The 13,498-nt window shown below is 53.9% G+C and overlaps 1 protein-coding gene across 1 annotated transcript in view; it reads left to right on the top strand.

The window, feature by feature from the left end:
- Positions 1–12,663, top strand: part of Lzts1 (leucine zipper tumor suppressor 1) — a 42,283-nt gene extending 29,620 nt beyond the window's left edge. Inside the window, exons 2-4 of the mRNA XM_070016582.1 lie at positions 3,587–4,072; positions 6,061–6,864; positions 9,113–12,663. Coding sequence (XP_069872683.1) covers positions 3,728–4,072; positions 6,061–6,864; positions 9,113–9,775 — 1,812 coding nt within the window. The 5' untranslated portion in view covers positions 3,587–3,727 and the 3' untranslated portion in view covers positions 9,776–12,663. The remainder of the gene's footprint in view (positions 1–3,586; positions 4,073–6,060; positions 6,865–9,112) is intronic.
- The last annotated feature ends 835 nt before the right edge of the window (positions 12,664–13,498 follow it).

Raw genomic sequence — 13,498 nt, 5'->3', positions numbered from 1 at the left:
ATTGAGAGCTCACATTACAGTCTCAAGGAGTCTCAAACACACAAAAGCTGAAATGAATCCAGCCTCGTGTTATGTGTGGAAACAGAGCCCAGAGAGGATTCAGAGCTCTTCCCCACCGCAGGAGTCATCTCCTGCACCCCTGTCTCTGCCTACTTCCAAGATCAGGTGGTGGTCCACGGCTCTGGGTGCTTCTTGGAGCCTCCGCTTTCAGAGAACTGAAAGGAGCCATGAGAAAGGATCCCAACAGGAGCCAGCCCAGCGCCGCTCTACCTTCTCTTCATCCTCATCATGGAATTGTGTGGCAGGATGGCATGGTTTCCTTCCTATTATAAGAGGGGAAACTGAGGCACAGAGCGTTAGGCCACTACCCCACAGTCACCTTGAATCAGTGGCAAAACCGAAGGTCTGGACTCACTATTTTTCTAAAACCAGGATTTTTAGACTAGGGCAGATGAGTAGTTATCATGGGCCATCCTGTCTGTGCGCTGGAGGATGATTAGCTCTGGCCTGTACCCGCTGGATGCCAGTGATACCCCCAGACAGGACTGTCACCAGCATTTCACCCTCAGGTATTGTTTCAGTCTCTGCTAACTCAAGAACTGCTGCTGACAAACACCAAGCGAAGCCTCTTCCTGTTGCAAGGCCCTTTCACTTCCTGTGCCTCTTGAGGTGTGCGTATACACACAGACAGGCTGGCTCTTCTTGATTTTCATCACCTCACATAGTAGATACACACCTCCTCATACTCATAGTCACACATGCACCCTGAGACGCGCATGTCAGGGATGCACAGTCCTAAACACATGCACGCACTGGTGCACATACATGCACACACAGGCACACACATGTCCATGTTTGTCCCTCTACTTCCTTCCTGCTCCCCTCCCCATCACTACATCCTCCGCACTGGCACAATGCTTGGCCTAGGGCAGATAGTGAATTCATGGCCACATGAACTCTGATACTGCAGTATCATAGGCTCTGCTCTGGCCTCCCTTCCTTCCCCCCACCCCCCTCCCCTTTGACAGCAGCCCTCTGGGGCACAGTTCTTGAGGACTCACCTGGCTCTGTGGGTTTAGAGAGTGGCTGGGCACTTGGCTGTGGCAGCCCCTGGGTGGAACAGGAAGTCAGCACAGCAAGACTTCCCTGAGGCCACAGCCTGTCCTTATGGAATGAGAAAAAAGGAAAGGAGAGAAGAAGGGAAGGAGGGATCAAAACCAAGGCTGAGGAAGGAGGGAGAGATGGGGTGTTGGAACCTGTGTATTCTGAGCTTGGGAGTGACCTCTCTAATAGCATAGAGGAGTGGGGAAGGAGGAGGAGGAGGAGGAGGGGAAAGAACATAGGCATAGGCCCTTAGCTTCTCAGGCAGAAACCTGGATTTGGCTAGCTGCATCACCCTGAGGTGCTGGACACCATTGGTTAGGGCTGGGAGGATGGGTGGGACAGGGGAGGGGGCCGGCTAACCACTGCTGCTGCTGCTGTGGTTAAGTCAGGATTGCGAGTCTACCCTGGGCTTTGGGTTCCTTTTCTCTGGGTCTCTTCAGATGGTAGTTAGCTCTAATTGATCTCCACAGTGAGGCCAGTAGAGTTGGAGGCCAACAAGGCTGCCATGTTATTCTCAGTGTGTGTTCTCCTCCTCCTGTCTTCCTTCCTTTTCAGGATTAGCTTCCTTGGAATTAAACTATGTCCCTTCTCTGTCCTTATTGGAGGGAGGGGAGACTTTGGTTTGGGACTGGGCGGAATCTTCTGTGATACTCTGTCCACGTTGGTGGTTGAATGAACCTGTGCACTTCAAGGCGGTGAATTTAGCTTTAAGTGGAACTGGGAGTAACCTCAAGCCTTACAGTTAGTTCCTCTTGTATGGAGACCTGGAGGTGACAGACAGGGTGTCTAGACTAAGGAGACAGGACCAGGGATGGACATCCTTTGGCAGCTCTTTTCCTTTGTAAAAGAAATGGAGCCAGGCGCCAGTGGCTCACACCTGTAATCCTAGCTACTCAGGAGGTTGAGATCTGAGGACTGTGGTTCAAAGCCAGCCCTGCAGGAAAGTCCATAAGACTCTTATCTCCAGTTAACCACCAGAAAACCAGAAGTGGCATTGTGGCTCAAGTGGTAGAGTACTTGCCTTGAGCTGAAGAGCTGAGGGACAGCGCCCAGGCCCAGAGATCAAGCCCCAGGACAAAAAAGGAAGGAAGGAAGGAAGGAAGGAAGGAAGGAAGGAAGGAAGGAAGGAAGGAAGGAAGGAAGGAAGGAAGGAAGGAAGGAAGGAAGGGAGCGAACATGAACCTAAAACCTTGCTGGTATTTGCCCACAAAGGAAAGGAATATATATCTAAAGGCAACAGACATTATTCCTCCTCTAAACTTTTTCTTCTCCGATCCTGGAGACTTGGCTTTGCTTTCTGAGACAGGCAACTGTCCATCCCTTACTCTACAGTCCCCAGCAGTATCTCTGGAGCTGTACAGTTCACAGAGGCATGCTATGGAGTACCAATGGTGTGGCATGAGAGCTAGGCTTAAAGCCCCTGTTGGTGCCTGGCTAGCTGAGTGGCTGAGGCTAACATGTCTCACCCCCTGAGTTGGAGTTTCCTTCTTCTTGTGAGAGGTCTAGATACAAAGTCTACTCTCTCAGGGTTTATTCTGGCAGATACGTCCACAGTACACAATAACAGTGCAAATACTCTGTAGGAAATAAACAGGTTGGTATAAGAGAAAGTTATAGAGGAGAGCTTGACTATTTCAGCAGTATCCTTACACGTGAGGTCTAAATGAAGGGCTGAAAAACAATGGTAGACGGGGCAAGAGCAGGTACCCAGGGTCTAGCTAGGAAATGGCTTCTGTGCGGCACCATGAGAGGTAAATGTGGTTGCAGTTGTGGATATGAGCAAAGGATGATAGTGTGAGATCTGTGAGGTAGAATCATGCCCTGTTTGTGGTCTTCAGGATGTAGAGAAAAGTACATCTTCCTCTAAGAACTATGGGAACTCTTGAAGGGTATTCAAAGGGAATTTTCTATGGGCTTTATTGGCTCATGGTTCTGAATGCAGGATCATTGAAGACCAGGCAGCCACATCTACTGCAGACATTCTTGCCGATGGCTATTTTCCAGTCCTGAGTCAGTGCAGGACAGCAGTGGGCATCAGCTAGTGTTTATCTCCTTACAAAGCCACTAATGCCATCCTGAGGGTCTGTTCTTCATGACCTCACCTAACCCTAATCCACTCCCAAGTCCAGCCCCCAAATGCCATCAACATATGACTTTGGGGGATTAAGTTTCCAACGTAATTCCAAGCCTCAGCCCTTTCCAGAAGGCTGTCCCTAGGTGAATTCCCTGTTGTACAGCATGGATTGGGGCGACACTACACTACACACAGGAGGACAGTGGTTCAGCCATGGCCAGATGCCCAGGGTTGAAAATCGCACTTGGTCCTCAGCAGGCTCTTAGTGACAGAAAATGGATGGAGGTCGGGTGCAGAGATGGCGCTGACCTCTGACATCCATTTCTGTAGCATCCAGGTTTCCCGGTCAGAATAATACCTGAAGTCACCCGCACAGACAGTTCAGTGACTCCGTGTGTCTCCTTCCAGGTCCATGGCCGGCCTGGTCTCGGCGAGGACTGTGCAATGACCACAGCCCCCTCTGGGAGCTAGGATTGCCTTTTGCTGCTACAGCCACACCAGGCCACCCCCGCCCCCCACCCCTCCACATTGCCTTTGCTGGGAGTCGCCATGGGCAGCGTCAGCAGCCTCATCTCTGGCCACAGCTTCCACAGCAAGCACTGCAGAGCCTCACAGTACAAGCTCCGCAAGTCCTCCCAGCTCAAGAAGCTCAACCGGTATTCAGACGGGCTGCTAAGATTTGGCTTCTCCCAGGACTCCAGCCATGGCAAGTCCAGCTCCAAAATGGGCAAGAGCGAAGACTTCTTTTACATCAAGGTCAGCCAGAAGGCCCGGGGCACCCATCGCCCGGATTACACGGCACTGTCCAGCGGGGACCTCGGGGGCCAGGCTGGGGTGGACTTTGACCCATCCACGCCACCCAAGCTCATGCCCTTCTCCGGCCAGCTGGAAACGGTGAGCAGGATGGGAAAGGGAAGTGGGGGACAGCAGAAAGGAGGGAGCTCTCGGTGACCCCAAGTTTACATTGCCAAGAGGCAGAGCCCAAGTGTTTGGCCACACTGCAGAGATAAAGGTTGGGCAAGAAAGGAAAGCAAGCTTGGGGCTGGCGGCTCACGCCTATAATCCTAGCTACTATGGAGGCTGAGATCTGAGGATCAAAGTTTGAAGCAGAAAAGTCAATGAGTCTCTTATCTCCAATTAACCAGCAAAAAGCCAGACGTGGAGGTGTGGCTCAAGTGCAAAAAAAAAAGAGCAATGAACGCTTGAGGCCTTGAGTTCAATCCCCAGTACCAACACACACACATACACACACACATACCACACCACATACCACACACCACATACCACACAAAATAAAGAAGACAAAGAAAAAAGAAATGAGAGCTGTGGCCAGTCAGTCCCCTAAGCCAGAAATGGCAAGTCATCTCTGCAGCAAAGAACAGGGAGGAAACGCAAGCCTTTCTGCACTCTATTGGAAAGTACTTAGATGGTGATGGTAGGGCAAAGGTCAGCTTGTTCAAAGACAGGAAGGGGAGGGCTCTGGAGGATAGGATGCCAGAGGGAGGGAGGGAGGGAGCTAGCGGTTCCTTCTTTTTCTAGCTGCCTCTCAGCCTTTGGAGGACTCTCATTTGCATCCTGGGCAGAGTAGATCTTGGCTCAATCCCAGCCTGAAGGTGTTTTTTGTTTAGTTTTTTTTTTTTTTTTCTTTTTCACTTCAGCTGAATAAGTGCTGGGATTTTGTTCTCATTATGAAGTGAACTAGGATGTGAGCCGTGAGAACTGGCTATTCAGAAAACTGACCCCCAGTTCAGCTCAAGGACTCCTGAATCTTCCCTGTGGACACCAAAAGCTTTCCTTGTCCCTCTCTTATGGGAATGAGCCCCTGGGTTTGACACACAGCTTGTGCATCCTTTATCTGAACTACCTGAAACCACAGGTGTTTGGAATTTGGGATTTTTCCCCCCCAGATTTTGAAATATTTGCATGTATTTAATTTGATACCTTGGGGATGGGACCCAAGTCTAAACATGAATTTCTGTTTCCTGTATGCAGAGCAGTTTCACACATTTTAAAAGAATTTGTGCACAAAACTTTATGATATGAAATTTTCCACTCGGTACATCCTGTCAGCATTCAAAACTTGAAAGATTTTGGACCAATATAAATTTGGGATTTTCAGATTAGGATAATGTGGACTAGGAAAAACTCCTATTTGCATATTGCTGTGAGGTTTTCAAACAAAGGATTTATAAAGTGCAAGGTGTTCCACTAGTAGAAATCACAAGATTAAAAAAGAAATGTCAGCTAGGCACCAGTGTTCCTGCCTGTAATCCTAGCTACTCAGGAGACTGAGAGCTGAGGACAGATAGCAGTTTGAAGCCAGCCTGGGCAGGAAAGTCTGTGAGATTATCTCCGGTTAAACATGTCCCCCACTCCCCCCCCCAAAAAAAAGCTGAAAGTGGAAGTATGGCTCAAGTGGGAGAATCCTAGCCTTGAGCAAAAAAGCTAAGACACAGAATCCAGGTTCTGAGTTCAAGGCTCAGTACCAACTGGTTCACACCTACAGAAAGTAGTATTTCAAAGTGGTCTCCCATTTCACAGAGAGGACACAGGACTGACACACACAAAGACACACACCTAATATCCTGCCTGCACCAGATATCAGGGTGAGACATCTCAGCCCATGAACCTTACACGAGCTGGGGGCTGTTAGCACAGCTCCCAGGCGACCACTGAGGACACTTCCAGAGATACAGAGAGACTCCTCTCTCCTAAGAGAGATACCCAGCACCTAGCTCCTCCAGAACCCGCAGCACGGTCGGTCTCCATGGCTGCTGACCAGGAGGGGACGCATGAGTCTGGAATCAGGGACCTGGTGGGGAGGGAGAATGGGGTGTGTGTGGAGGGGACACTCTGATCCAGGTGGTTCTTTGTCTCTCCAGGGATCAGACAAGGGGGCGGTGAGGCCCACGGCCTTCAAGCCCGTGCTGCCCCGCTCGGGAGCCATCCTCCACTCCTCCCCAGAGAGCGCCAGCCACCAGCTGCACCCCGCACCTCCCGACAAGCCTAAGGAGCAGGAGCTGAAGCCGGGCCTGTGCTCGGGGGCCCTGTCTGACTCGGGCCGGAACTCCATGTCCAGCCTGCCCACGCACAGCACCACCAGCAGCTACCAGCTGGACCCCCTGGTCACCCCCGTGGGGCCCACCAGCCGTTTTGGAGGCTCGGCCCACAACATCACTCAGGGCATCGTGCCGCAGGACACCAACATGATGAGTCTGAAGGCGCTGTCGTTCTCCGATGGCGGCAGCAAGCTAGCCCACCCGGGCAAGGCCGACAAGGGCTCCTCTTGCGTGCGCGCCCCCCTCTCCACGGACGAGTGCACCATCCAGGAGCTGGAGCAGAAGCTGCTGCAGAGGGAGGGGGCCCTGCAGAAGCTGCAGCGCAGCTTTGATGAGAAGGACTTTGCCTCCGGTCAGGCTTTCGACGAGCGGCCCAGACGGAACAGGGAGGAGATGGAGGGCCCCGAGCCCAAGAGCAGCAGCAAGCTGAAGCCAGCGTCCCAGAAGAGCCAGCGCGCGCAGCAGGTGCTCCACCTGCAGGTGCTCCAGCTGCAGCAGGAGAAGCGGCAGCTGCGGCAGGAGCTGGAGAGCCTCATGAAGGAGCAGGACCTGCTGGAGACCAAGCTCAGGTCCTACGAGCGGGAGAAGACCAACTTCGCCCCTGCCCTGGAGGAGACCCAGTGGGAGGTAAGGCAGCGCCCCGCCCTGGGCTCGGGGTGGCCCGATGTTTGGTGCCCATCTCTCCTCTGTCCACTGATGGGGGCCAAGAGGGTAGCAACAGATACTGCTGAGGCACACCAGGGGTGAAGGCCCAAGGAAAGGGCCCCTTAGTACACACGGGTGGGGAATGCTCAGCTCTGAGTGAACAACTCCTCTCCTCCGTCATCACCTTCATGGTCCCCAGAATTGAGTTTTCTGGCCAAGCCATTGATGGAGAAGCCAGAACCCAGCCAGACTGAGGACTGACCTAGGTTCAGTTGCTCAGTGGAGACTCAAAGAAAAGCATAGCTAATCTTGGGTTCAAGATTAGGCCAAGGGACTCCAGAGAGCATAGGTTTATTGGTTGCTTTCGAGGGAAGGGAGCCCACTACTTGTAAGAGTGACCCAGTGAGCATTTTATCTCAATGATGAAATCGGCCCCTCCTTGCAGAAGTGTAAAAGCAGCTTCTACTTGGTGAGCTGAGATAAAAACAGGCACACACATGCTCACACATACACACATGCATACTTAGACACCTTTTTTTTCCCCCTCTTGGTACCAGTGCTGAGGCTTGAACTCGGGGCCTGGGAACTATCCCTGAGCTTTTCTCCTCAAGCCTACTGCTCGATCACTTGAGTCACAGGGGGTTAATTAAAGTCTTGCAGGCTTTCTTGTCTAGGCTGTTTTTGAACTGTATCCTCAGATCTCAGCCTTCTAAATAATTATGATTATAGGCATATGAGCCACCAGCACCCAGCAAGAGGGAATGTTTTGACTACAGCTTGGGAGGTTTCCGTCCAAGATTGATAGGCTCCATTGCTTTGTGGCAGGGCTGCGTATCTTGGTGGGAGTACATGGTTAAGTAAAACTGCTTAGCTCTTGGGAGTTAAAGCTGGAGTGAAGATAGGGCCTCTGTCCCCTTCCAGAGCACATCACCAATGACCTAAAGACCTCCCAGGAGGTCTCATTTTTAAAGGTTCCACCACCTCCTGGTAATGACTCCCTGGGGATTAGGCCTTTAGAGACTCAAGATGAAAATTTCAGTACTTGGCCTTCAGAAGAAGTTCTTGACTTGCATAGTGGGTAGGCTGAGTCTTCCCTAGACTGTTCAGTGTTGCATTGAAAGCAAAGAGGAGCTTTTAGTGGAAGAGGAAAAGGGAGGAAATGTAGACATGGCCTCCAGGCTGGTTCAATCCTGTTCTGCAGAACCCAAGCCTTGGCCTTCTTTCACTCTTGAAACCCAGCCAATCAGACTGCCTTGGTCTCTTCCTCTTTTCCTTGTCCCTTCTCCCTTTCCCCCTTCTCCTCAGAAAAAAGCAAATGCTTTTCCACTGCGTGCCATACTCTCAGCCCAGCCATGTCGCCAGCCCTTTGGTCGTCTTTTGAGCCAATCATGATGCCAATGGCCAAGACTCCAGAGGCAGATGTTCTGATTCAGTGGCTTCAGTGTGCATTGTTTCTCATGGCCTGTATGTGAGTCGAGCTGGTATGGAAGTGGTGGAGGAGAGGTCAAGGAGGAAGACAAGATGTTGTCACTTGGCAGATGTATACTGGGCACTGCCTGAGAGCCAGGCTGCAGTAGTCACTGGAGTCTAGCAGGACAGCATGAGATAGGCTTATTCACCAGGGAAGGGAGAGGAGCTGGTATTGCAGGGGTGAGGACAGAGGTGTGGTCCTAGAAGCCAGCACCCTTGGTATTAAAGACAGGCTATGGAGCTGCGAGCAGTGGTTAGAAGCAAGCCATCATCACTGAGCTGCACGTAGCCATGGATTTGGGTACAAACCGAGATTTGGACTCTGATTAAGGAAGAGACAAGGTACACGGAGATCCCACAATGCCTGTGAGAATAAAAAGAGCTTCATGCCAGGCACCTGTGGCTCACATCTGTTCAGGAGGCTGAGACCTGAGGATTGTGGTTTGAAACCAGCCAGGGCAGAAAGACTCTTCTTTCCAATTAATCACACACACACACACACACACACACACACACACACACACACACACACACACGCACACGCACACGCACACGCCTGAAGTAGAGCTGTGGCTGAAGTGGTAGAGCACTAGCCTTGAGCAAAAAAAGCTCCAGGACAGTGCTCAGACTCTGAGTTCAAGCTCCAGAACCAGCACCAAAAAAAAAAGCCTCAACAAGAGGCTGAACCCTGCCAGGTTGTCCAGGCTGCCATGTTTGGGCATTCACCTCTGGTCCTCTCTCTTGCTCCCACTCTTGGCAGGTGTGTCAGAAGTCAGGCGAGATCTCTCTCCTCAAGCAGCAGCTCAAGGAGTCCCAGACGGAGGTGAACGCCAAGGCCAGCGAAATCCTCAATCTGAAGGTGCAGCTGAAGGACACCCGGGCCAAGCTGGAAGGCATGGAACTGAAGACGCAGGACTTGGAGAGCGCCCTGCACACCAAGGGCCTGGAACTGGAGGTCTGTGAGAATGAGCTCCAGCGCAAGAAGAACGAGGCAGAGCTGCTCCGAGAGAAGGTGAACCTGCTGGAGCAGGAGCTGCTGGAGCTGCGGGCCCAGGCCGCCCTGCAGCGGGACAGCGCTGCGCTGGGGCCCCTGGTGGCCGGGCCTGCCTTCTCGGAGGACATCCCTGCTCTGCAGCGGGAGTTGGAGCGGCTGCGCGCTGAGCTGAAGGAGGAACGGCAAGGTCATGACCAGATGTCCTCCGGCTTCCAGCACGAGCGGCTGGTGTGGAAGGAAGAGAAGGAGAAGGTGATCCAGTACCAGAAACAGCTGCAACAGAGCTACTTGGCGATGTACCAGCGCAACCAGCGCCTGGAGAAGGCCCTGCGGCAGCTGGCCCGCGGGGACGGGGCAGGGGAGCCATTTGAGATTGACCTGGAAGGGGCTGACATCCCTTATGAGGACATCATCGCCACCGAGATCTGACAGGGCTGTCTGGGAGAGGGAAGCTGAAGATGGGACATGGGGGGCGGGGAGAGGGGATCCTTCCCCCCCCCCCTTTTCTCCTGCTCAGAAACTCAAGCCCCTGTGTGGGAAGCTACCACCTGGGCCAAAAGCCACCGGGGGTCACAACTTGGCCTTTCCTCCCCTCTCCCCTGCTTCCACCCTGCAGCACACCAGCCTCCAGCTCGGACGGCCCAGTTCTTCCAGAAATGGAGCTAGGGGAATCTGTGAACTGCTTCCGGGGTGCTCCGGACCTTGATCTTCATTCAAAATAGTGAGGGATTCTCCCCTAGGGAAGGGGGTGATGCTGTGCAGGGGTCCAGTGGCCATGTCCTTGTCCCTGATCCCTGGACACACCGCAGGATGCCTTGAGAATAGAAAGAAGCCATTTCTATCCAGACGCCTTGGAGTCTGTCCTCGCTGTACCCCGAGCTGCGGTCTGCCCGCATGGGGATTAGGGTGAGAAGCCTCAGGAGTGGGGGGTGGGAAGGGGTGAGGGAGACACCGATGCTCCCCAAGACTCACAGAGGGCAGAGGGGACACGGCGTGTGGGAACCATGGGACTCCCACTGGAGTTGCCCAGCCTCTCAATAGCCCGCAGCCTTTGAGTTCAGTGACCACCCCCACACACTTCTTAAAGCCATAGACAATGAGGCACTGGGATGGGGGACCATAAAGGGCTTGGTTCTCCAGTGGTCCCAGGGGAGCCTCCTGATCTTTGGTAGCTGGGATGGATGCAAGGATATCCCTTCTGGCTCAGAGCTGGCCAGAAGCCGCTGTGGAAATTTTTTTTTTGGTGGTGGGGGGGTATTTTTTCCTTCCCAAGCAAAAAACTCTTGCTTGGATTCAGACTAGCCTGTCCACTCAGATCGGGCATTTCCCTCCCTGCCTGTGGCCATTTCAGTGTCATCTGTTCCCCCCGAGCATCTTCAGGGCTAAGTCTTGGATCTTTGGGGCAGCGGGCCAGAGCTCAGACCAGGGACAGGAGATGGAGGCTCATTGTACCACACGGGGGCTGTGAACAGCCCGGACCACCTGCTGCCCTCCATCCACAAGGAGCCTAGGGAGAGCAGCAGCCGGAGCGAGCGGGGGAGGGGAGGGGGTCAGTGCCTGCTTGGGGAGGCTGGGCTTTCTCTTTTGAAGATGTCCAGAGCCTGGGCAGAGAGGCAAAAGTAGAGTTGCCTAAGTTGTCCGGTTCAGGGAATTATCTGGATCCCCACTTCTTCTACTTTTTCTTCTTCTTTGCTTTTTCTTCTTCTCTCCCCCCCTTCCCCCCCCCCCCCCCCATACACCTTGTCTTTTCAGAGACAGGCCAGATGGAGCAGGCAGCCAGGCTCCGTGTTCTATTTCTGACTCTCACCACAGCTGCTGTGGGTAGGGATCCAGCTCTTGCTGGATTCCGGCACCGTGTCTCCCTGCTGAGAGGGCCCCACCCCCACCCCGGGCATAGACGGGAATGTGTGGCAGCCATCCCCCCATCCCATTCTGTCTCCCTGACAGGCCCTTAGAGAGCCCATGGGGGCCGCAGGAGCTGCTCACCAGCGCATCCTCAGCGAGGGCAGGAAGGGCATCTGCCCTGTGGTGGTGCCTTCCATTCCTGAGGTCAGGCTGCACCTCTCCTGCTGTCCTCCAATGACAGGATGTCCTCTGGAATTCCAAACCAGTGCTCTGAGTCAGAGACCAGATTTAAACCTGGGCTGGACAGCCCGGAAGTCCCTCCCTGCCTGAAGAATGGTCTCCTTTCTCAGTCCCTTCTTCCTCCCAGTGAGATTGTCCTGAAGAGATGGAGAACTCTGTTAGCTGCTCCTTTCCAGGCTGAAGAGCCTTCCCCCCCACCCCCTCACCAGCCTCCCATCCCTGCCCAGAACCACCAGAAACCCCCTTCTTTGTAAGATGTCACCTTGGAAGAGGTGGGGCCTCCATCATGCCCATGCCTGGCTCAGGGGCAAAGTCTGCAGCCCACTGTTGTGTGGTATCTCTCCCACAGCTCTCCAGGCTCTCTCAGACACTCACCCAGGCCTTGCCCAACACCCAAGATGGCAGATGCCCCTCCTGAGCCTGAGCTGCCACCAGCCCAAGGCCCCAGGGTAGCCTTAGAATACAAATGTGCTGTCACCCAGCAACCCCGCCTTCCTTTAGAAAAGCACCCTCACTCTCCATGGTCCAGGCCAAGCCTGGCCTGTCCCTAGGAGGGCTGAGAACAACAGAGGCTGAGCCAACACTGGGCAGGCCAGACCCAGGTGCACTCACACCACACGCCTCCCTCTACCCAAAAGATGCTAGGCTTGAGCAAGCTTGAGCTCTGCAGAAAGAGCATCACTAAAGACGGGACCGTCTTTAGTGGCCAGACACCCACAAGGCACCTGAGATCTGGTGGGAATTGAGAAGCATAGCATCTCCCCTGAGTCTTACCAGTTGTCCCTGGTCCTAGCCCAGGTCTTCTCCCAGGCCAGAGAGTTGTCAAGGAGAAGCCAGTGTGGGCCATGGCCCTGTGGTCTAGGCCCTGTGGCCTACACTCCCCTACCCGTCCCTGCCCCACAGGAGCCCCCAGCGCCCCCAGGTGGAGCCCGCTGTCCCGGCCTGTCCACTTGCTCCTCTGGAGGCTGGCTTGAGACAGACTGACATTTGGTAGGCTGTGTACATAGTTACTTTTGTTGTTGCTGGTTTGGTTTGCTTTGCTCTTGACAGCTTTGTTTTATGTTATTTTTTCCATGTCATTTTTTGGCTATGTAAACTATTTCTGGAAATTTAGTTTTTATTTATGAATAAAGAATGCCATTTCTCATGCCCTTCATGGCCATGTTTCTCTCCCCCTCGTGGCGTTCCTTCCAGCCTCTGTCTTTGGAAGCAGAAAAGCCACATAATCCCTTCCCAGGTTACCTGTCACCTCTGGGCTGACACAAAGAAAGGAGCTCCCCCCCACCCCCACCCCCCCCCCCCCCCCCCCGTGGCAAGCACCTCTGCGGAGTCAGAGGACCCTCTCCAAAATAACAGCCCCTCCCCACATTCCAGCTACCTCTCTCCTCCCTGCAGCAGATGCTCCCTCACAGCCAATCGGCGGCTTCTTGCATATGGCCTCCTGGCAAGAGACCAGGGTGGCTATTGTTGGCACAACCCTAGGACTCTAGTTGGGAGGTGCTGCCACTGTAGTGGCCATCTGTGCCGCCTGCCCAGTACCAGCCTGCCTGGTTCACCTTGACAAGCATTCACTACTGCTCCAGGCTCAGATCCTAGGCCCAAAGGGGCGGCTGCTCAGATGCAGGAGATGAGGTGAATGAGGAAGGAAATTAGACACGAGGCAGCCATGGACGGCGAGGCATGGAGCGGTGCCTCGCAGGCAGGTGACGAAGGCAGCTGGTGTCCGGGGGTGATGGCAGGCTGGAGAGGCCCGGGCTGGAGGGCAGCAGGGAAAGATGGAAATGTGTGTCCATGGCAGGCACTGGATGGGAAGAGGATTGCTCCACTGAGGACAGGTCCTTGCTGTCCACTTAAGGACAGAGCAGCATTGGGGGGGAGGGATGGGGGAAGCTGGGCAGACAGGAAAGCCAATGCCAGGAGCAGTCAGGCAGCTGAGACATAGCCAAGCCAAGGAAGGGGCCGTTCTTTGGTTTAGAGCCCTACTGTTAGGACACAAGGGTCCTGCATGGCTTGGCCTGAGCCTCCTTCCTGCTGGTCCTCCTCCTCCACTTGGTGGGCAGCTGGAGG

This window comes from Dipodomys merriami, unplaced genomic scaffold (genome assembly GCF_024711535.1).
Source record: "Dipodomys merriami isolate MVZ:Mamm:240054 unplaced genomic scaffold, mDipMer1.0.p SCAF_12, whole genome shotgun sequence".
NCBI classification, from domain to species: Eukaryota; Metazoa; Chordata; class Mammalia; order Rodentia; family Heteromyidae; genus Dipodomys; species Dipodomys merriami.
The sequence above is the reverse complement of the archived record's forward strand: the minus strand, read 5'-3'. Positions and strand labels throughout refer to the sequence as shown.